At 38.3% G+C, this 22,401-nt stretch overlaps 1 protein-coding gene across 4 annotated transcripts in view; it reads right to left on the bottom strand.

Moving 5' to 3' along the window:
* Window positions 1-22,401, bottom strand: part of GRIA3 (glutamate ionotropic receptor AMPA type subunit 3) — a 270,471-nt gene that overhangs the window by 41,843 nt on the left and 206,227 nt on the right. For 3 of the 4 annotated variants that reach the window (XM_063083062.1, XM_063083063.1, XM_063083064.1), the window contains one exon: window positions 12,759-12,957. In XM_063083062.1, the coding sequence (XP_062939132.1) occupies window positions 12,759-12,957 (199 nt within the window). Of the gene's footprint in view, window positions 1-12,505; window positions 12,589-12,758; window positions 12,958-22,401 lie in introns of those variants that run through there. The other variant, XM_063083065.1, reaches the window with a different exon arrangement.

Here is a 22,401-nt window from a genome sequence, read left to right as displayed (position 1 = left end):
TATTCCCCTCACCAATCCCCTCCACTTACTCCCAGGAGGCTTTGCCCTGCCATATGGGCACTCAGGACTATCCACGCAGAAGTCTCCTATGTGGGGAAGGTTGGGCCCCTGGTGTCCCTAGTGCCTCTGTAAGAAACGAATGCAACTGCATGCCCAGACCCAGCAGGTCAAATAGGCAAAGAGAAAGGTCGTAAGGAATAGGGAGTGGTATGTTAGGAAAATGCTTCTGGCTATAGGACGGGAGGCTCCTTGAAGCCTCTGTGAAAATACTAACATAATAGCCCCAATCACCCAAGGCACAGCAGATAAAAGAAGAGAAATGGAAGTAAGGGTCAGTTAAAGGAAAGTGGGAGAAGTATTCCATTGTGTAGATGTACCACATTTTCCGTATCCACTCATTGGAATACTACTCAGCTATAAAAACGAATGAAATACTGCCATTTGCAACAACATGGATGGACCTTGAGAGAATTATATTAAGTGAAACGAGTCAGGCACAGAAAGAGAAATCCCAAATGTTCTCACTTATTGGTGGGAGCTAAAAATTAATATATAAATTCACACACACACACACACACACACACACACACACACATACACACACACAAAAAAAAAACCCCAAAAAACCGGGGGGGGGGGGGAAGAAGATATAACAACCACAACTACTTGAAGTTGATACGACAAGCAAACAGAGGGGACATTGGTGGGGGGGAGGGGGGGAGGGAGGAGGGAGGGAGGTTTTGGTGATGGGCAACAATAATCAACCACAATGTATATCGACAAAATAAAATTAAAAAAAAAAAAAAAAGGAAAGTAGGAGAGAGTTTCTTTCTAAAGGCAGGAGGTTTTAGTTTCCCAGTTTATCTTCAATTTCTGTCCCATTTTTTCCTAAGAAATTCCTCTTACCTACAGTCTTTACCCAAGGTCATACTGATTGAAAATCTCCACTGGTAACCAGTTCTTGGACCTGGCCACCTGCAGTCCTCTAGGATAGGAAGTTTGAATTGTGGGGCTCCCCGAAGAGTCCATAAAGACATTAATACAACAGTCCTCATCACCCAAAACCCACCCAGTAAATGGACAATGGAAAAAGAAGGGTGTTGTTTGGATCACAGCAGAAAAAGGTAGGTCAAAATCATAAACATTTTGAGGCTTCTGAGAATTATTCCCCTGCAGTTTCATTTTTTTTCCTACTTTTAGTTTTCAGGGATTTCTGTTGCCCAGTCTCCAGCTGGATACCATTTCTTGGACTTTCTTATAGAGATCTGTACTTGGTGCTCCCTAAAGCTTTGGCAAAGCATTAATGCAACAGTGCCAACTCAGCCTCAGATTCCGATCCCTGAAACAATCAATCATCTTCCATTGGTCTTTGCTGATCAGAGGAAAGCTTTTTGCTTTTTCTCTCTCCCTGACAGAAACACTCAGAAGAGGAGGCTCCAACTCAGCCAGTCAGCTGCGATCATTCTTGAGACACCACTTCCTGCCATGTCTGCTCAAGTTTTTGTCTGCCCCACAGGCAACCTCCAGCCTCCACCCTGCCTCATTTGCATAAGAAAAAAGCAAACCCAGAAATTCCCTTATATGTTGTATAGTTAAATGTTCCTCAAAGAGTGGCTCTTGGTCACTTGTGTTGGAATCACTTGGGGTGCCCGTTTAAAAACACAGATTATTGGAACCCATGGAATCTGCATTTTGAGGTAGGGGCTTCTCAAATGATTTTATATGCAACCAGTGTGAGAAAACACTGGTCGAGGGTAGTCATTCATCAGATTATTGGGTTCCCTATTCAACATCTCTGACAAGTGGCCATTAGCCTATTCTTGAATCCCTTCAATGATAAACAGCTCACTATCTGTAGAAGACAGCCTATTCTATCTTTGGATTGCTCTATTAGAATGCCTTTTTTTTTTTTTTTACATTGATCTAAAATATCTATCCCTGTAATATCCACTCTTTGATTTTTGTTCTGTCCCTTAGGGACCCACAGAACAAGTCCAATCCATCTTTAAAATGTCTACCCTTCAAATATCTGAAGACGATTCTAATTTCTAATATCTTCTACTGCTGCATATTTTCTTCGGGCTAAATAGTCTCAATTCTTGTGATGTTGGGAAACAATCCTGTAAGAAATTGTATACCAGTCCCTGTAGGTCAGCTCTTTGGGCAGTTGTAGACAGGAATGTTTTAGGATAAGTCCAACAATGAAATATGAGATGCCATAGTTGTCCTCTGAGTGTCAACCTTAAAATTGGAGGTATCACTTAAGCACCTATTCCTTACCTTTAACAAATTTCTATGGATCTGTGTTGCTCCTATAGAAATATCTATATTTCTCCTCAATTATTGACCATGTTATTCTCAACCTTCCTGTTTGTACAACTGGCTGAAACCACAGGCAAAGAAAATGGAGCAAAAGTGTTCTTCAGAATCTGGCTGGTGGGGCAGTTTACTCCAGGCTACGTTCAAATATAATAAACTTCAATAATATGCTAATCATAAGTACCTAAATTGTGTATGTGTTTGTGCATGTTTGTGTGTCTGTCAGTCTGTCCGTTTGGAGGAAAGTGGCAGGATAAAAACATTTGGAAATCAAACTTCAAACTTCTGTGCAAAGGGGCTTTAATTTGATTCTCTTTATGATTACTCCATTTATACCACCACGTTCAGGAAAAGGGTTGTTTATTTTGTCTGAAGCAATGTCTAATGTAATGGGGTTGTTTTTAAATATGAAAAGTTTGCTATGAAATATTCTTTCATTTGGTATTATTTGCCAAAGCATAGATGGATTTTGCTTTTTAACATTGGTTCCTCAAACTCATTTAAAAGAAAATAAAGTATTCTTTGGAGAGTACCTTTCTTAATGAACCTCATCTTCACATGCAAATTATGAATTATAAGATTAGAAAATAAGACTGTTCAGAGCACCTTGGTCTCGAGCAATGATTTTCAATTTACCTTTGGCAGTCTATGTATTGATTTCTACTATGATACAATTGTTTCAAAGCACTATTTTTTTTTTTCCCCAGAAACTAATTGTTTTTATTCCTCCTAAATTCCCTTTCTTCCATAACATATATACATATGCTATTTCGTGCAAACAAATCTTAGTGTGAACCCTAGAGACAACTAACAGTACCTCAGTCAATAGTGGCCACACTTTAACGTGATATAAAGCCATAGTCTTATCATTGTTGTTGTTGGTTTATTTTTGGTCACAAATAAATCCTCACATCCTCTTGGAACTATTTTTGAATTCCCTTTTCTCTCCAAATATTTTTAAAATATCCCTTTCTCTAGCAACTGTGCCTGATGAGCTCATTTGCCTTCTTTCTTTTCTGCATACTGGACTCAAGGGTATGGATGGCATCTCTTATTTATTGTCAGGGTGTCTAGGACAGGCTTCTTTACCTGAATGGGGAAAATCAGTGTTACTGACTGATACAAGAAATAGTCTGTAACCCAGACTAGAGACGCAGAAGAAATAAAATTGAGAGTCAAATAAATCAGGCTGTGTACACATAAGAATTTTGATAAAACTGGGCAGGAAGACTCAGTTCAGGAATTCAGATTTCTCTAGGAATAGAAGTTAATCTTCAGGAACATATTCATTAGGGCACCAAAGAGTGTACAGGTAGGGATCAATTCTGAGGATACCTTATGGACAGATGCCTGCAATCAGAATTGGAAAGCAATGCAATAGATCATCTCTATCCAAGCTCCTCCCTTCCAACAGGTAATCTTCTACACCATTTAGAGCAGAAGGAGGACAGGGAGTTTTATTCTACCATCCGTCACCTGCATGCAAGTGCAATCCTGCTGAGGAACCAGAGTTGCAACCCAAACACAGAGAGAGGAAGCATGCTCCCCTAACTTTTTGCTACAGGCTGGAATCATTAGTTAAAATTTCCAGAACTCTTCATATAAGTATGTGGTCTAGGCAAGACTTTAGGTCTTATTGGACACATAAATACATACATGCATACGTATACCTCCTCCTCAATTTCAGTCATGTATCAAGATGAAACTTTGTGATATTAACTAAAGTTCTGCACACCCCCCCCCCCCGACAAATACACAGCAACCCTCTTCTTATTGAACCAGAAGCATCTATTGCCTCAGAGACGTTAGGATTGTTTAGGCAGGAATGGGAAGAAAACAGAACAGGAGATGCCATCATCTTTTTTGTTTAAAAATAGACTTTTAAAGGCTATGGCAGAAAAACATAGAATTGCCATATGATCTAACAATTTCTTTCATAGGTATATATCCAAAGGAATTGAAAGCAGGGATTTGAACAGACGTTCGTATGCCAATGTTCATTGTAGCATTATTCACAGATAGCCAAAAGGTGGAAACAACCCAAGTGTCCATTAACAGATGAATGGATGAGCAAAATATGGTATATACACCCAATGGAATATTATTCAGCCATAGAGAGAATGAAGTTCTGACACATGCTATAACATGAATGAAACTTGAAGACATTGTGCTAAGTGAAATAGGCCAGACACAAAAGGACATATGAGGTTAATTCAGAAAGTTCATGGAAAAATGAAATTAAAAGATAATACAAATCTGCCCATGAACTTTTTGAAGTGCTCTCCTATATTGTATCATTCTATTTATATGAGGTACCTAGATAGGCAGCTTCGTAGAGACAGGAAGTAGATTAGAAGTTGCCAGAGGCTGGGGGGGGGGGGAGGGCAGTGAGGGAATGGGAAGTGATTGATTAGTGGTTATAGAGTTTTTATCTGAGGTCATAAAAATGTTTTGGAAATAGTGGTAATAGTTGCATAACATTGTAAATTTAATTAATGCCAATGGAGTTTATAGTTCTGTCATTCAGGTCTCTAATTAAATGTCACCTCCTTAAAGAGGCTTTCACTGAACCCTCCCTCCACCCCCAAGCATTCAGTTAAAACAGTCCTCTTTAACCCTAAGTTATTCTCTATCATAATACCCTAGAGCACTTATCAATACATGAAATTATCCTATACATCTATTTACATGTTCATCTGTCTCCTTCCAACAGAATGCAGGCTCCTTGAAGGTAGGGATTCTGTCATGTTTCTTGAATTATATCCCTGGTGTCTAAATTGCTATGGTAGACACTCAATGTTTATTTGCTCTCTGACTAAAAATGTAGAAGATGTTGAAGACTGGAATTAATCTGACCACAGGACATCACTTAGTAGCCTTTTTGAAAAAAAAAATCATATCAATATTTTGTTTATATGAGTTGTCTTTTCCTTTCAGAAGTGGAGTACAACCAAGCATTCCAGTTAACTGTTTTTTATTAGCAGAGTTTTAGTAAGTTGAAATTTTACTTGATTTTTATGGTCAACTTTTTAGGCTTCTGCATGGTGAAGAATTGTAAATAATTAACCTGTGCAGGCTTGGCAGGCGAACTCAAGGAAAGTCTAATTAAACAGATGGGCCTCATTCCTTTAACTGAAAGGCTATTAGATGTTTGACATTGTCAGATAAAAAAAGAAAGTGAGATCTTGTGATGAGTTCTTCTAGGGAAGAATGCAGGACTTACAGATTTTATTAGTGACCACTGGAAAGGGATGTAGGCCAAAAATCTAAGAGTCATCCTTGGCTCTTCCCTTTCACTAACAAATGTTATCTAATCTGTCAGCAAATTCTGTGACTCTACCTCACAAAGATCTGGGAGTCCTGTGTGATGTTAATTAACCCTGATGTTGTCTGAGAGAGTTGGAAGCCTCAAAGAGAACGGAGACTTAACCCCTTTAGGCTTTCTGGGCTGTGAAACGCTCTCATAAGCAAGTAGGTTACCTGGGAAGACTAACAGAGACAGGCTAATAAAATCCATATGGTTGGTTACTTTGGGCAGATGGCCTGTGTGCCACCTTGGAAGCACCTGAATTTTCTAGGTGGTCTTCAAGGGCAGCTCTAAATTGTGTTGATTGAAGTTGTTGAATCTGCAGGCCACAAAGAAATGGCTAACGATGAACTGAGTAGGAGATGAGGTCAGTAGTAATATTTTATAATTAGGGGTAGGAGTGGGAAGGATATAAATGAGCTCTCTCACATCTCTGTATCTCTACAGTCTTGTCTGGGGAGTCTTTATGTTTTAATTGCTCTATTGCTGGGCCCTTCTCTTAATTTCTCCTGGGATTTGTAGAACCCTTCATACTTTTAAAGAGCTTTTTGTGATTATCCTCTCACCAACCCCATAAGGAAGGTAGAGCAGAGAATATTCTCCTTGATAAATGAGGAAACTGAGAACAAATATCCCTTACCCACTGAAAAACAAGAAAGTCATTGGTGGATGTGGAACTAGAAATTATTTTCATCTTTCTGTTGTTCTTTCCAGTTTTATCCATACACATGACATATCCCTTAGCACGTCAGAAACTATAACAAGCCATGTAATAGTAGGGCTTTTCTGTGTTTATGGCATTCATTTTAGTTTCATGGATGTTTTCCCTTTCTTTGCCTTCTAATCTTAGATCCCTTTGAAGTTGTCAGAGCATGAAGAAATGTCTTTTAAAAGTAGGTATGGGTTTCCTAATTTATCCATCAAAGGGCTAGTAATACTGCCTTATATTCCATTTGAGCACATTCTATGTGCCAAGCTCATAAAAACAAAGCTCAAGCAGGAAAATGATACAGATGCTTTAACATGTGCTGCATTAGAGGCTTGATTCATGCATAACATCCTATGTTTCTGTGAATATGAATACTCACACCAGAATGGCACTAAGGGGGAGTAGAAAGAGGACCCAGTCTGGATTCAAAGCATCAGGGTCCTAGTTCCAGCTCTTCTCCATTGAGCTGAGTGATGTTCAGCATGTCACTATGTCATCTTGCCTCAGTTGTCTCCTCCATGAAATAGGTGTAATTAATCTTGTTCTGGCTGCATTGCAGGATTGTTGTGTGAATTGAATATAGTAATGTATGGGAATGTGTGTTAAAAACTGACAATCTACTAGATTGTGAGCTCCTAGAGGGTACAGGCCATTTCTGTTTTATTCACCAACTAGCTGATCTTCCTGCTTGGTTGTGGTTACTAGTCCCTTTCCTGAATATGGTGGTATAAATGGAGTAATCATAAAGAGAATCAAATTAAAGCCCCTTTGCACAGAAGTTTGAAGTTTGAGTTCCAAATGTTTTTATCCTGCCACTTTCCTCCAAACGGACAGACTGACAGACACACAAACATGCACAAACACATACACAATCTAGGTACTTATGATTAGCACATTATTAAATTTTTATCTTTTTACCAAATCATCTGAAAATACCTAGACAGGCTTTTTCACCGTATTTGGAGGTTTATTTGGGGGATAGATTGACTTAAATATAGGCATCTCAGATAACTAGATGATTATCCCTCTAGAGAAGCTGATAGTGTTTATTTCCACGGAGCTACTCCCCAGCATGAGCCAATCTGTGGCTATACTCCATGGTGACTAGCATGTCTAGGTATTTTCAGATAATTTGGTAAAAAGATAAAATTTAATTTTGTTTACAGAGATGCATGGATCCTCAGTGCTCAGCATGGAGCTTGGCACATAGAATGTACTCAAATGCAATATAAGGCAGTATTACTAGCCTGTCTTCATTGCCATATTTTCTCTTTTCTCTTGGAGATAGATAGTAGATGTGGTTTCAAATTGTGTGCATAGTTGTCAAGTCAATCACTATTTCCTTGGAGATTGTCCTTTCCACACAGCCTGAGACTTGCCTGCAAGGAATTCCTATGGAATCACAGATCCCTGGCTGCTGAGGGAGGGGAAAAGGCCAATAGCTGTCTCGATGTATCTTTCCCTCTTCCAGAGGCCTGTTTGGCCAGACCTCAGCATCCTTACCTTGTTGTGGAATATACTAAAAAGCACATGTACTTCACAGGGCCTGGTTTTCCAAAGCCTTGCAGTTTCAATATTGACCTTGTGGAGGACTGGAAATTTCCCTCAGGCTATAAGTCTCTGTTGCAAGACAAGGATTGTGGCACAGCAGGTTGCTGGCTGAAAGGACAGACTAGTTACTGATTGTTATGCAAAGATACTGAGAAATTGCTGTTAAGAAGGAATGTTTGCTAAGATCAAACTTGTTGATAGGACCACGTAATTGCCTTACTGGAATGTCATCTTGTTTCACTAAAAGTTACCGGCCTATACTGTTAAACTATAACCCCACCTTTGTTCTCTTCCTGTAACTTCCTGGTCTGGAAAATAAATGCAGGAAGAGAACCCCTATTTGGTGTTAATTTCCCAAGCAAGGATGGCTCTCACTTGAGCATACCAAAGGGAGATTAACCACTTCGGGGCCTCTCACTGCTCAGTAGAGATGGGCTTTGAGTAATTCTTTGTGTCTCTGTCACCCAGGGGAAGTGGGGTGACAAATCTGTGGGGGGCAAAGCAACACAAAGCAACACCTTGTGGCTGTCACTCCACCTCCAGTCTTGACCTATAAGGTCTATGGCTCTTGCTGTGTAATGTATTACAAACATAAGAAAATAAGATTTTTTTTAAAAGACAGCATCAATTTCTTTTAAAAAATTGCCAAGTAGCATATATGGCAGATGTCGCTGACCTACCATCCTTTAGTGTCAACTTGCCTCTTGCTGTTTCTGTTATGTGTTCCTAGTGTATGGTTTAGCTGTGTCCTCAAACGTTTGTCACATTATATGTTTCTTCAAAGTAATGAAATTTGGTTGCAGTTGTCTAGTTATATTGTCTGTCAAGATTTCAAATTCATTTGGTGAGAAAATTTTTAACAAAAGGATTTTTACGTTTTGTTTTGTTTCCTAAGGCTAGGGGATTACGGGGTCAGGGAGGTCTGTTGTGTACATGGCCCAGTTATAATAAGCTTAAAGATTAATGGCTACTTTTCTTGATCATGTCAAAATGTCAACATACTCTGCATAGGTGCGTTTGTGGAAAGGGTTTTCTCCTTTTTTCGTATACTTCAAAAGCTTTATTATAGATAACCAATAAATGTTGAAGAAACATAGACTCCAATGGAAAATGCTTTGTGTGTATGGGTGTGTGATTCTGAATGTGTAAGTAGAATCTAAATATTGTTAGCAGGGCCTACTTTCCAAATCAGCTTGGGGGGGCCCCTCCTTTCGATGCCTGCATTTAAAAAAATTAAAAATTAAAATGACAGAAACAACAGTCAGAGAGTCTTGTGTTTAGACAAAACATTCTTCATGAGTAATTTAGCTGTGCTTCATGAGGCTTGTAATGTCTGCTACTCAGAAGACAGCACAGTCCTCTCAGTGGTCTCCTGATAAAGTTCAATCCTTCTGTCCTGCCAAGGGCACTGGGGAAAGTCACCACTCTCCCATTCCTCTCCTTTTATATTTATTTTCTTAAAGGGATTTAAATTAGTATTCAACATTTCATTTTTAGAAAACCAATATCCTTTTATTATCCAAAATATCTTCAGTGGGGATATGGCCAAGTATCTCGAAAAAAAGTCAAGGATCCTGCTTGTCTTCTGTTATTACTAGCAGTCTGCAGGCAGAGAGAATTTTGGAATTGCTTTTTCTCCCAGTGCTACTTTTTAAACACAAAACTGTATCAGGTTAAATTTCCAAAACCTAGTGGAGAATGATCATTTTGGTGCAGCTTTCCAAATCATAGTGGCATTTCTCTGGGCAATGACAGTAAAGCTGTAGACTTGTTTTTTTAGCATGTATGCCTCTATCTCTGGTTGAGATATTCAGTTTTGGAGCTGCTATCTAAGGGAATCAGTTTTCGAGTCAAGCGGGTTGATGGTAATATTCCAGATGTCTCTTCCAGCTGCATGCATTTTGCTCAGTCCCTCTTTGCCTTTCCTGATGGAACAGGTCCCTCTGTGCCAGTGACTTTATGTGATTGTAAAATGACAGCTAGGGAAAGCACAGAAAATGAAAGAAACAAAGGAATCATTTAAAAATACCATCATTTTAATGGCAGCCTTACCCAGGACAAGTAAAAATGTCTGCAGGGCAATTAGAAAAGAATTCAATTTTATTTCTTTCTTTCTCTTAGTGGAAGAACTAGAGGGCTGGCTCCAGGCTGTTTTATGGTATTAGTATTTGGTCCTTGTGGTTTTAGTATGGAGTAAGAATGGAAAGAAATGAGCTCATATTATGTTTGTAAATGTTGCATGTGATCTTCTTTCACTCTCTAAAGTTCAGAAGGCATCGTGCTCGCTTCGGCAGCACATATACTAAAGTTCAGAAGGCATGCCATCAGAGGTCCCCATTTTTTTGTGTGTGGAGGAGTTACAGTTCTTAATGCCTTGATGCCTTGAGATCATTGAGGATCGAGGGGGAAGGGACATGGCTGTGGCAGTCAAGTCCCTAAGTGAAGGAAGTATGCCTTCTCTGCCCTGTGAGGTTCAAGGAGGGGTGGGGTGGAGGACATAGTGAGGAAACATGGCTTGGAGACCAACTGGCTGGGTCTCCCTGTATTACTCTAATACCAAGCATAACCTTTGTAAGGTTTATATACCATTTTCAGTACAAGCCGGCTAAAAGAGTTGATTTTTCTCTGCTGCTCAGTTGTACTCTTAGATCATCAACATTTATATGCTACCCTGAAGAACCACACCACAGAGTCCTTAATGCTGTCACCAGAAATCATTTGGGGAAAAAGAAAAAGTGGCATATGGGAATTAGAAAATGATTGGCACTTCCTCATACCTAGAAATATCCAGCTCCCTTTCTAATCAGATTTTCAAAACAGACCTATTTCCATACTAGGAAATGGTGAGCATTAGAAACCACAAACCAATTAGAATGTAGCAATAGCTTTGCTCATAACTGAATGTTGATTCAAATCAGCTCTGGTAATATGTTGCTCTTAAATGAAACCATCATCGAAGGGATTAGTAGACACTTTCTTGGTTTTTGAGAAAGACACAAAGTGAGTGGGGGATGGGGTCTGGGCCTGAGGGCAATGACTATTTGGTCGCGCTCTCAAGCCTTTGTGTTAATAAATCTTTCCAGAGAACCTCCTTTTGCCTGCAATATGTATGAATGGCCTTTGAAAGCCTAATGGGAATTGATGCCATTTATTGATTACCATTTAAAGCACACCTTCCTAATCTCTAATCGTTGTTGAAGGAAAAATGCTTTCTATTGGGACGAGTATCTCTTATCAGAGGGTCCAAGTCTGGTGTCTTGATATCTCAAGTAGTCAGTTACTTCATATGGCAACTTGATGCCTATTGGAATGGTGAACATAAGCACTGTCGAAGGTTGATACCAAACCAGATTTCCATTGAGCTGATTATGTGCTGACTACTCAGCAGATGGAAATCCCTGGCTTCCAGCCCTCACATGTGTAAGTGATTTCATGGGGGAACGGAATTGTTCCCAAATAAACTTCTGGGACTGCCATAGTAGTTACGGTCAAGGCCAGATAAGTTTCAGAGGGTTTTCATATCATTTTGATGCTTCCAACACTGGGCTTCTCTCCCCAGTTGGGAATTACGATCTGTTTAGAAAACACGTGATGAGGTGAGATACTAATATCTCATTGGCCTGGAATATTGAAAGGGTCCCAGAACTCACCCTTTCTCCTTCAGGGAGCATAAACAGTTTAAGTTAATTGCTATAGTGTCAAGAGACATGCTTCTCCTGGTTTCCCATAAAATAATTGGACAAATCTCATGATAATATGTGTAGAAATATATTTCTTACTGATTTATTAAAATAAGCTGATTTAAAACCAACATCTGTTTACTCTAGACTTTTGAGGAAAAGTCAGTAATTATACCTGCCATCCAATAACTTGATTATTGGTTGGAGAGACTGACTAAAATTTTCCTTTCTACTACCCAAGTTGCTTCTGGATCATTGCCACAACCAGTTACAGTGATTACAGTAGCAGGCAGTGGTAATGTCTAGAATGGATCCATTTTCTAACCTAAACTAACATATTTCCTTATTGGGAAACTGATAACCATTTGAGTTCTTAAAAACTCCATTGATATTCTTCCTTATAATCTAGTTACCACAGAACAAAGATCTTGATAGGTTATATAAAAGTGGTTCGTCCACCATATTATCCTTCTATCTTTTTCTGCTTTAATCTCCTTTCATCTTTCCCCTTGACAGAGTTCACATAGCTTTACTAACTTCTGCTAGTGAACAATTTGCTGTTTCTCCAATAAGATTTAGCATATTGCGGGGGGATGGGGGATGGAGGAATAGGTCTACTCAGGAAATTAAAACAATTATCAGCTGCCCTGAAAACTGAATTTTTCACCACGTACACGAATACTTGAAACGACTTTAATACATTTCAATAGAAAAACAATGTCTAAAACAGAATATGTAATTTCTTATAGTCCATCACTCATCAGTGTCTTAGTCAGAGTCAATTACCTAAGTTCTGTGAACCGCTGGGACATAAAATCACTGCACTTGTAAATGCTAGGAGGGAAAAGAGATATTTAGTTCAATCCATTCATTATTCAAGCAAGGGGACTGAAGTTGACAGAAGTTGAATGACTTGCCCAAGGACAAACAATCTCTTTGTGGCAGGGTTGTGCTTCAAACCTGGGAGTTCAAACTCAGTGCTCTTGACATGCCACTTGTTATGCCTCACATGATTCTTAGTTCTAAGGAACAATGAATTAGATTACTAACCAAGTAGAACTGTATTTAAGATGCTCTCCTTTTATAACATTCACACCCTTTCCCAACCATCCCTTAAAAGCACTGGGAATTTGCCTTTGTGAGTAGATGATAAAATAAAAACCAGCAGGCCCAATTAATTGCAATCACTTACTCTGAAAAATTCTTTTGTTGAACCGGAGTCCAAGGTCCCATATGCAATTTCAGTCTGCTTAGCTAAGTCTTCAGCACTCTCTATGGGAGAAACCATTCTCTCCACAGTCAGGAAAGCAGCGAGATTGGCAGTATAGGAAGAAATGATGATCAGGGTGAAGAACCACCAAACCCCTCCAACAATGCGCCCAGAGAGTGATCTACAAAACAAAACAAAAACAAATCCGGACCCAGAGGGGCCAGATCTCAGTTTAAGAAATCCTTGTCTTTATTTCTCGAAAGAGGAGTGGTTTCAGTATCACTGATGAAGGAGGGAAGTAGATGGTATGACGGAATTAAAACATCAAACAAAAGTCACATGTTACCAACAGTATCCTGTGTTGTCATGATGGCATATGACGATGGTGCATGCATAATGCTCTTCAGGCCTAGACAGGTTTCAAAGAAGGATATATTTTTTTAGTTTGCAGGAAAAATATTCTGCTTTTTACCACCTCCTGCTTACGTGTAATATGAGGGTACTTCAAAAAGTTCATGGAAATATAGAATTAGAATATGAATCTTTCTATGAGCTTTTTGAAATACCCTTGCAATTTAACTTATTGAGTTCTCCTGTGAGCTTTGTTGGGGACACCTATGGAAGACTGCTCTAGTTCCTTTAAAGCAAGCGGTTCTCAACCTTGGATGCACATTAGAATCACCTGGGAGTTTTAAAAAATCTCATGCCCAGGCCCAGCCAAGACCAATTAAATCAGAACCTGGGGGGCGTGACCCAGACATCTGTATTTTTTAAGGCTCTCTAGAGGATTACTATGTGCAGCCAAGGTTGAGAACCACTGACATACAATGATGTCATAGGAAAAACACAGTCAAAAACCTTTCCACATTTGAAGAGAAATGAGCAATATTCACTTAGAGTTTAATAAATTTAGTAAAGACACTGTCATTTTGTGGAGTTGGTCACCCATGAAGCAAGGAGCTAGATCTTCATATAAATGGCTAGTGGGGCTCAAGAGATCAAAACTCTTCTGTTTTATAAACTAAGCCTTAGCCACTCAGGGCAGGCCTCAAGTGAAGTAGGAAACTACCTGTATAAGTGGATTTAAGAGGCGCTAAAAGCCTTGTTTCCTCCACCCCCAACAAGAAAATCCCCCCAAATAAACAAAACCATCCTCCGGCCTGTCTTTGTGGCAGGGTTGGGCTTCAAACCTGGGAGTTCAAACTCAGTGCACTTGAGGTGCCAACTTGTTATGGCTCACATGAGTCTTAGCTCTGAAAAGCAAGAATTAGATCACCAACCAAGGAATCACCCTCTGTGTTGTCTTCAGGAGGCATGATCAAAATGTAATACACCACTTCAACAGCAGTCATTGTTTACCCAATTAGTAGGGAATGGGACAGAAGATAGGTAAGTTTTAATAAGGGGAAAATTTTGTTCTTAAATGTTACTGTGCATTGGCATTACCTGGGGTATTTGTTAAAATGTATATTCAGAATATCTGAGTGCCCATGGATCTCTACTTCTTAAGCTTCACAGGTGATTCTGCTGCAAGTTGTCTGCAGACCAAACTGAGAAATAAACATAGTTTTTTTTATACCTCAGTGATTCTCTATTCTGCCTGCACGTCAGTATCATCTGGGGAGCTTGAGTAAGAAAAAAAAAAAAGCAAACCAAAAAAACACAACAAAAAACCAAACCAAAACAAAAAGACGAAAGCCTTGCCTAGGCTCCATCCTGGACCAATTAAATTAGAATTCTGGGGGTTGGGCCTAAGGAGCAGCATTTTATAAAACTTCCTAGGTGCAGCCAGCGTTGCAAGTTAGGGTCCTACATCATGAGTGCTACTCAGGAAGAGGGACTTTGAGAAGTCAGGGGGCAGGGTGAGGGGACTGAGTATTCAATAATGGGTAATGGCTTGTACCCAGGAAACTTCATCTCCTTCACAGTGTTGCTGAAGGTTGGCTCTGTCTGCAGAAATGAAAATCTGCTCCCTAGGTTTTAGAAAGCATTGCCACATCATCCCTAGAATAGTTCTGCTGTGTGGCGGAACTCCATCCTGGTTAGGCTATGTTCTCCCATGCTCAGAAAAGCTACAGGAAGAGAACCCACTCTGTCATAAAGTTATGAATAGGAATAGGAGCCTGGCACATCTCCAGGCTCTGTGGGATGAGGGCAGTTCTTGGCTGAGAGCTGGCAAATCAAGCTCTTCTCTGTCTGTACTAGCATCTTACCACTTTGAAGCAAATTTAAATTCCTGTGTCCCAAGATAATCTTTTTTCAGCCTCTAGAAAATTCAGTTGTTTTAGATGCTACACTCTGATCAAATAATTTTGACAGATGTTTTGATAAAGAGCATTCTTTACTGGTTAGCTATAACAAACCTACTCGATTTTTTTTTTTTAGGTCCTCAATTCCTGTTGGTTGCTGGATGCCTGAAACAACTCTTATATGTTTATTTCCTGAACATAATCACTTCCAGCTTTTCAGATGTGAAAATCTGCTTTGCAATGGATTGTTCTAAAATAGTTATACTACCTATCTCAATATTTCATCTGGGAATATTTCTCTTTTAATCAGAAGAGGTAAAAACATCTGGATAAGTCAGAAAAGAATGTGTCACACTTCTGAATGCTGAAAGTATACAGAATGTTTTGATTGAGAATTTAGACCTTTCATAGTCTTTCTTCATTGTTGCCATATACATTTAATTTATTCTGAGTTGATCTGACTCTGGAAATAATGTCACTGTATAAAAGACGAATGCTCCAAAGTAGCGTCTGTAGTAATAGGATAATGAAAATGACAACAATAGCTAATACTTATTGAGCACTTCCAGTGTGACAGACTCTGTTCTAATTACTTTACATGTACCAACTCTTTAAATCCTCTGTCTCTGTGGCTAGGTACTATTTTACAGATAACCAAACAGAGGCATTTTATGGGTAAAGAAAATGAGACACAGAGAAGAGAAATAGGAAATACAACATCTGTGCTTACACACTAGGGAAGAAATAACCCACATTTTTGTAGTACAAAATACTCATATTTTGTATAAGAAAATCCAGAGTGGTATATAAATTATAGAAGGTGTAGTTTTCTTACAAGCACTGAGAAATATAGTTGCAGGAAAACCAAACATGTTCGGTAATTATTGTTTATTATCTGTTGTTCATTTGGAATGGAACTGTGAATATCATCCTTATTTGGAATGATGAGGTTTTGCCCAGAGTAAGGGGAAAACTGACTTTGGAGTAATTCCAGAATCATGGTTTGATATGGAAAGAGGTATATTCTGCTGCTGTGAATACTAATGGTATTTATGCATTGTCTACTTGAAATGTGGAGAAAAATACAGTAATTTATGGAAATTACATTGCGCCATTCTATTGAGGCTAATGGACTGTGGCTTTGTCTGTCTGATCTAAAATCAAGCCTGCACATCATAATCTGGTTATTTTGGCCACCTTAATATTCACTCAGATCATCATGTGGTTGATCTGAATGACTCAGCTGAGATTGGTTGTTGACATAACTGAAAATAAACCTAAATGCAAAATGGTCATTTTCATGGCCTCTTGTCTACATGGTTATTGGCTTTGGCATTTATATAGTTAATATCATGATATATCTATGGGCATGGAAAATTTGGGTGATTACCCATACAGACATGGTGTGATAATATCCACAAACCTCAGCATAGATGGAAAAAAGAGTTCCTGTGGAATCACAAGCTTGCATTCAACATTCTCCCCTCAAGACAGTAGTGGCTTTGACAAAAGATGTGGTGGAATTTCCACCACTTTCTTTCCTTATTTGCCACGAATGCCTAAAGACTCTCACTGAGAAAAGGTATGGTGGAACCTACAGGGAAGAAGCTCCATAAGCATTTTTATGTTTTCCTTTTCTCATTAGTGCAACTACTATAGCCGCTTAAACCCACATTTCACTTGGAGGCTATATAAAAAGTGATTGATGGGTCAAACCTATCACATTTTATAAAGGATCTATTAAAACAAGACAAGAACTTTATAGTTGAGTTAAAAAAGACCTGTCATTTTCCAGTATCTTTCCTCCATTAATGCAGCTGCAAAATGTTTAACATTCATTTCAAATAGTTTTGTTGCAAAAGACAGATTTCAAGGTTAGCATAATGAAATGGCTGTAAAATGCTGCACATTTAGTGTTTATAAAAGTGCATTAAAGGGGCGTATCATACCTTTTGAAGAAATGTAAGAGGAGGTGGGAAGTTAATGAAAGTAAATTAGCACCAAGAGAAAAACAGACATATAAAAATATTGCAAAATACATATACCAAATGCTATACAATGCTCTTGTTATCTGTAATCATAAGAAACTAGAGTTTCTGAGTTAATAATAAAATGTATTTTAAGACCTCTGAAATGATAATAAAAGTGAGCTATGTGCTGTAATCTTCATCCTGTAGGTAAATTTTGTTATCTGTACTTTACTAGCTTTATAAGATGAAGTGCTGCGACTGAAAACCACTTCTCCTTTGTACAAACTCTTTATCATTTCTTTTTTTCTCTCTTCCTTCTTCCAAAAGTATAGTATATTTCTATACTCCATTCAATGCCGTGTGTGTGACAGGTTTTTTAAAAATGTGCAGAATCAATCTTTGGCCCTTACAGTCTTCTCTGATGGAAATAAGTAACCATGTCCTAAAGACTGAAAACTATGGCTTTCAGCCAGAGAAGTCATGAAATAGTTATAATAAAAATCCTGCTAATATATCATTAATTTATTACCACATCACTACTGCTTTGAAGTGAATTTGCAGTAGAATGAAGACAGTGGTCATATATCAGCAGAAGAAAGGATATTGCTTAAAATGGAGCCAAAAAATCCTGTTCACTTTGATCTCATTCATTTTATACCTCTTACATCTTTAATTATTTGGCACATACTTTCTATTTTAAGGGAGGATCTATGTGTTAACTAACCTGGATGGATTCCCCGCCTTCTTCTCCAAAGTACTTGATATCTTGAAAACTCAAAAGGAGAGTAATACCATTGGAATAATCTATACATAGTAATCAGGTTCAAGTTACTCTGTGCTTTCCATTTTCTCTGTAATAATTCCCCCAAACCTCACATCTTCAACTTGGCTAGCCCTCAGATGTCCCCGCGCTTCACAGAAAGTCAGCAGGGGGAGCATTTGTTTGGAAGGACTTGGACTTTGGACTGCTTAGTGGTTCTATCAAAGTTTTATGAAGGACATACATTTCAGATTAAAAACAAAGTTGCAACCTCCTGTCAATATTAGGAAGACATTGTGAAATAATACAATCAAAATATTTGTAAGAGGTGTCATCCTTAATGAAAGCAGTATATGGGATCAAGAAGGAATATTGCTGGTTATTTCTCAACAGAGGCCAGCTATTTGGTACTGACTGGTATTTCAACTGTATGCCTAAGGAGTTTTAAAAACTAAAATGCAAATTCAGTATTAACTGATAGTATTTGTGAAACTAGAATGATTAAGTGAAGCCAATTTAATAATGACAGCAGCTAACATTTATTGAGAACTTATACGCCAGGCACTGTGCTTTACATTTTACAGACGAGGAACTGAGGCTTAGCCAGTTTTAGGAATTTGCTCCAGGTTACACAACTGCCAAGCAGATTGTGAATCTGGTGAGGCCAGCTCCAGCAGCCGCGTGCTTAACCACTGTGCACCACCGTGCTCCCTCCATCCGGCCGTACCCACTGCCTATCGCCCCATCCCCCACTCAGGGGGGAAGAGGGTTGATTGAATCTCCTCTAACCTTCTTCTCCTGACTGCCCCTGATAAATCAGTTTGTGTATGGATATAACCTCAGCTTATCACATTGATTGCCCTCTGTACAGTTGACTCAGCCTCCAGCTTCATGTAGAACAAAGTAATTCACTCTGAACAATTGGGGGAGTTGAAAATATCAAACCTAAAATTGATGCAGACTCTTTAAGCTTCTAGGAAACTGTCAGTAACATTATTTGATAGAAATGGAATGATGCCAGCAGTTTCCCTCATGATGTCTCATTGCTGATTCCCCAGACTTTTACTTTGAGGGAACACATGCTCCACAGCGTTTTAAATGCTCACTGGCTACTTTCATTAACAACCAGGGCAAAGGTAGAGTTTCTTCAGAGGTTGAGAGACTGGATAACAGCTCTTGTGCCTGAGCATGAGGAAAGAAATGGAACAAACAATACACCTCAGGTCTGTAGTGGGAGGCAGTGTGTGGTAGTAGAAGTAATTGTACTACTGGCTCCTAAAATCTCCATGACTTTGGGTTCCATCACATTATCTCTCCGGGTATTATTCCTTTGCTGTGATATGAGAAAAGCTGCATGAAGTGGAAAGAGCATGGGTTTTGGAGTTGGAGCTAGGTTTGAATTCTGGCTTTGCCATTAGCTGTGTGACTTGGCAAATTACTTAATCTGAGTTTCACCTTCTTCAACTTAAAAATAAATATAGTGCTCACCCTGCAGCAGTGTTTTGAGGATTAAAATCCATGTGATAATGCAGGTAGAGTGCCCATACACAGTGGGAACTCAGTGAAGGCTGTTTTCCCCCTGCCCCCAGTAAATGGAAGCAGTTGGATTAATTTATCTCTGACATCTCCTCCTACTCTAATATATGTTAATTTTACTTTTAAATGTGATCTCTTGTAATTCCTTGAATTGCTTCAATTTTGAGCAAAGTCAGAGCGTACAATACATGCTCACATTCTGGGCTTTCAGGAAAGTTTGTATTCCAAGTGTGGCCATTAAACAGAAATAAAGTATAATGTTGGAGTTTGCAATCAAGGCAACCACAAATCTTCAGAGTGCAACTATGTTATTATTAGGAATTTCTAAATCTGTTAATACAGAAACACATTATAGCAGTTTGCTGTTAGACAATTAAGTACAAATATATAACCAATAGAGCTCTCAGGACAAGGAGAAACATGTTTCGTTCTTACTGGTATATAATAAGTATGTAAGAAGTATAACATCTTATTAAAAGGCTTAAAGATATATTCTTTTTGAAGGACACAAAAGATAATATCGGAGGAGGGATCACCCAAATGGTAGCAAATGTAGAGCTCATAAAGGTAATAATTTATTGCTCAAAAGCACAATAAGGATAACACTTGTTACTCTAGACCAGTGTTATTCTGTAGGCTGTGTGCCTTATTTGCGGAGTTGAGTTGTGACCAGCATTTAAAAAGCATGAAACAGAATAGAAAATATCAGAGTGCATGGCACATTATAAGGGTAATGTTTGGTGAACCTTTTGTTATATACATATGTATGTACTGAGTTGTGATGGAAGATTTATTTCTTACTGTGGGTTATGGTCAAAAATTTGAAAGCCATTGCTCTGTATGTCAGTATCTAGTGGAGTATAATAAAATCTGTACCTTGAAAAAAAGCATTTGATATATTTCAGTGTCACAGGAGAGCCACAGCTTAAATTCTACTACAAAAATTAAAAAACCTGTCCAACTTGTCATTTTCAGGTCATCATCTTTAAGTTACTAGTTAAAGAACCAACATGCATAAATACTTCTAAAAACAAATGGCTTTTTAGGAGTCCTTTTGAGTATGCAGAGTAGTATGCAGCACTCCAGTGGGGATATCACAAATTTTGAAAATTCACTTACCAAGACCAATGAAATCTCTAGCCATAATGACTTTAGCATTGTCTCAACACAAATTACCAGCTATGCTAAAAATCATTCAATTACAGGACCATTCAAAAACCATACTCTTTTGAAGTGAACATTTCAAAAAATAAAAGAAAGAAAGAAACTAGCAGAACAAATGGTAACATCACAAAATTACACACATTATAAACACAGAAGGAACGAGGAGTGAAATAATTTGGAGAATCTGACCAAGGAGATTGAGGGTGGCAAACTGTAGATAACCAAGGCTTGCCCCACACACGCTATTCTAAAAAGCTGCTGAAGATGATTACCAGTGAGTTATACTGAAAAAGCTTCATTTTAAACGTTTTGGGCTTCAGGTAGATAATCTCAAAATAAAGTATGCTGTAAAAACATGGCAGGAACCTTCCAAGTCTTTATATTCTAAATGAAAAATTCCTATGCTTGTATAATTGACTCTGGTCAGTATTTGGATTTATGTTCAATTTTACCAAAACTTACTTTTTGTTTCAGAAAAAAAGATTTAGATATTTATTTCTGATTATGAAGATGATACGTTCACTTCTAGTATTTTATGATTATGAATTTATCACCGTTTTTGTTTAGGTGAGTTAACACTTAAACTAAGTAGGTGAGGCCTAGAACATTCACGTTTAATATTTTTTAGATCTTGTGTTTCCCTATTGATTTTTTGCCTAATGATCTGTTCAATGTTGAGAGTGGGGTTGTCGGGTCCCCTGCTATTATGGTGTTAGTGTCTATCTCATTCTTTAGATCTAATAGTGTTTGCTTTATAAATCTGGCTGCTCCAATGTTGGGTGCGTATATATTTATGATTGTTATGTCTTCTTGATGGGTAGATCCTTTTATCATTATACAGTGGCCTTCTTTATCTCTTTTTATAGTTTTCAGCTTAAAGTCTATTTTATCTGATATAAGAATAGCTACTCCAGCTTGTTTTTCATTTCTATTTGCATGATATATCCATTTCCATCCTTTCACTCTTAGTCTATGTGTGTCTTTACAGGTGAGGTGAGTCTCTTGAAAGCAGCATATTGTTGGGTCCATTTTTTAATCCAGTCAGTCAGTGTCTTTTGAGTGGAGAATTTAATCCCTTTAAATTTAGAGTTATTATTGAAAGATGTTGATTTACTCCTAGCATTTTACTGATTTTTGTTTAGATGTCTTAACTATCTTTTGTTCCTTTCTTTCTGATTTTCTGTTTGTCTTCTGTGTTTGTCGGTTTCTTGAGGTGGTTGATAAACTACTTTTTCTCTTTATTGTTAGCATTTTTGTTTTACTGGTAGGTTTTGTTCTTTCTTGAGTATTCACGGCAGTGATGGTTTTTTTTCAGGTATCAAACCCAGTACTCCCTTGAGAATTTCTTGTAAGGCTGGTCATGTGGTAGTGAACTCACATAGTTTTTGTTTGTCTGAGAAATATACTATTTGTCCTTCATTTCGGAAGGACAGCCTTGCTGGGTAAAGTATTCTTGGCTGGTAATTTTTGTCCTTTAGTATTTTGAATATATCATCTCATTCTTTTCTGGCTTTTCGGGTTTGTGATCAAAAGTCTGATGTTAGTCTGATTGGGGCTCCCTTATAGGCAACTTGCTGCTTCTCTCTTGCACCTTTTAAGATTCTCTCTTTGTCTTTAAGTTTTGCCACTTTGACTATAACATGTCTTGGAGAGGACCTTTTTGGGTTGAATATGTTTGGGGATCTTTGTGCCTCCTGAATCTGAAGATCTGTGACTTTCCCTACACCTGGGAAGTTTTCTGCTATTATTTTGTTGAATATGTTTTCAATGCTATTTCCTTTTTCCTCCCCTTCTGGAATACCCATGATTTGGATATTTGAGCGCTTAAGGTTGTCTGTTATCTCTCTTAGATTTTCTTCAATTTTTAAAATTCTTTTTTTCTTTTTTCTAGTCTGCCTGTGTTAATTCAAAAAGCCTGTCTTCAAGGTCAGAAATTCTCTCTTCTG

Source organism: Cynocephalus volans, chromosome X (genome assembly GCF_027409185.1).
Source record: "Cynocephalus volans isolate mCynVol1 chromosome X, mCynVol1.pri, whole genome shotgun sequence".
Lineage (NCBI taxonomy): Eukaryota > Metazoa > Chordata > Mammalia > Dermoptera > Cynocephalidae > Cynocephalus > Cynocephalus volans.
The sequence above is the reverse complement of the archived record's forward strand: the minus strand, read 5'-3'. Positions and strand labels throughout refer to the sequence as shown.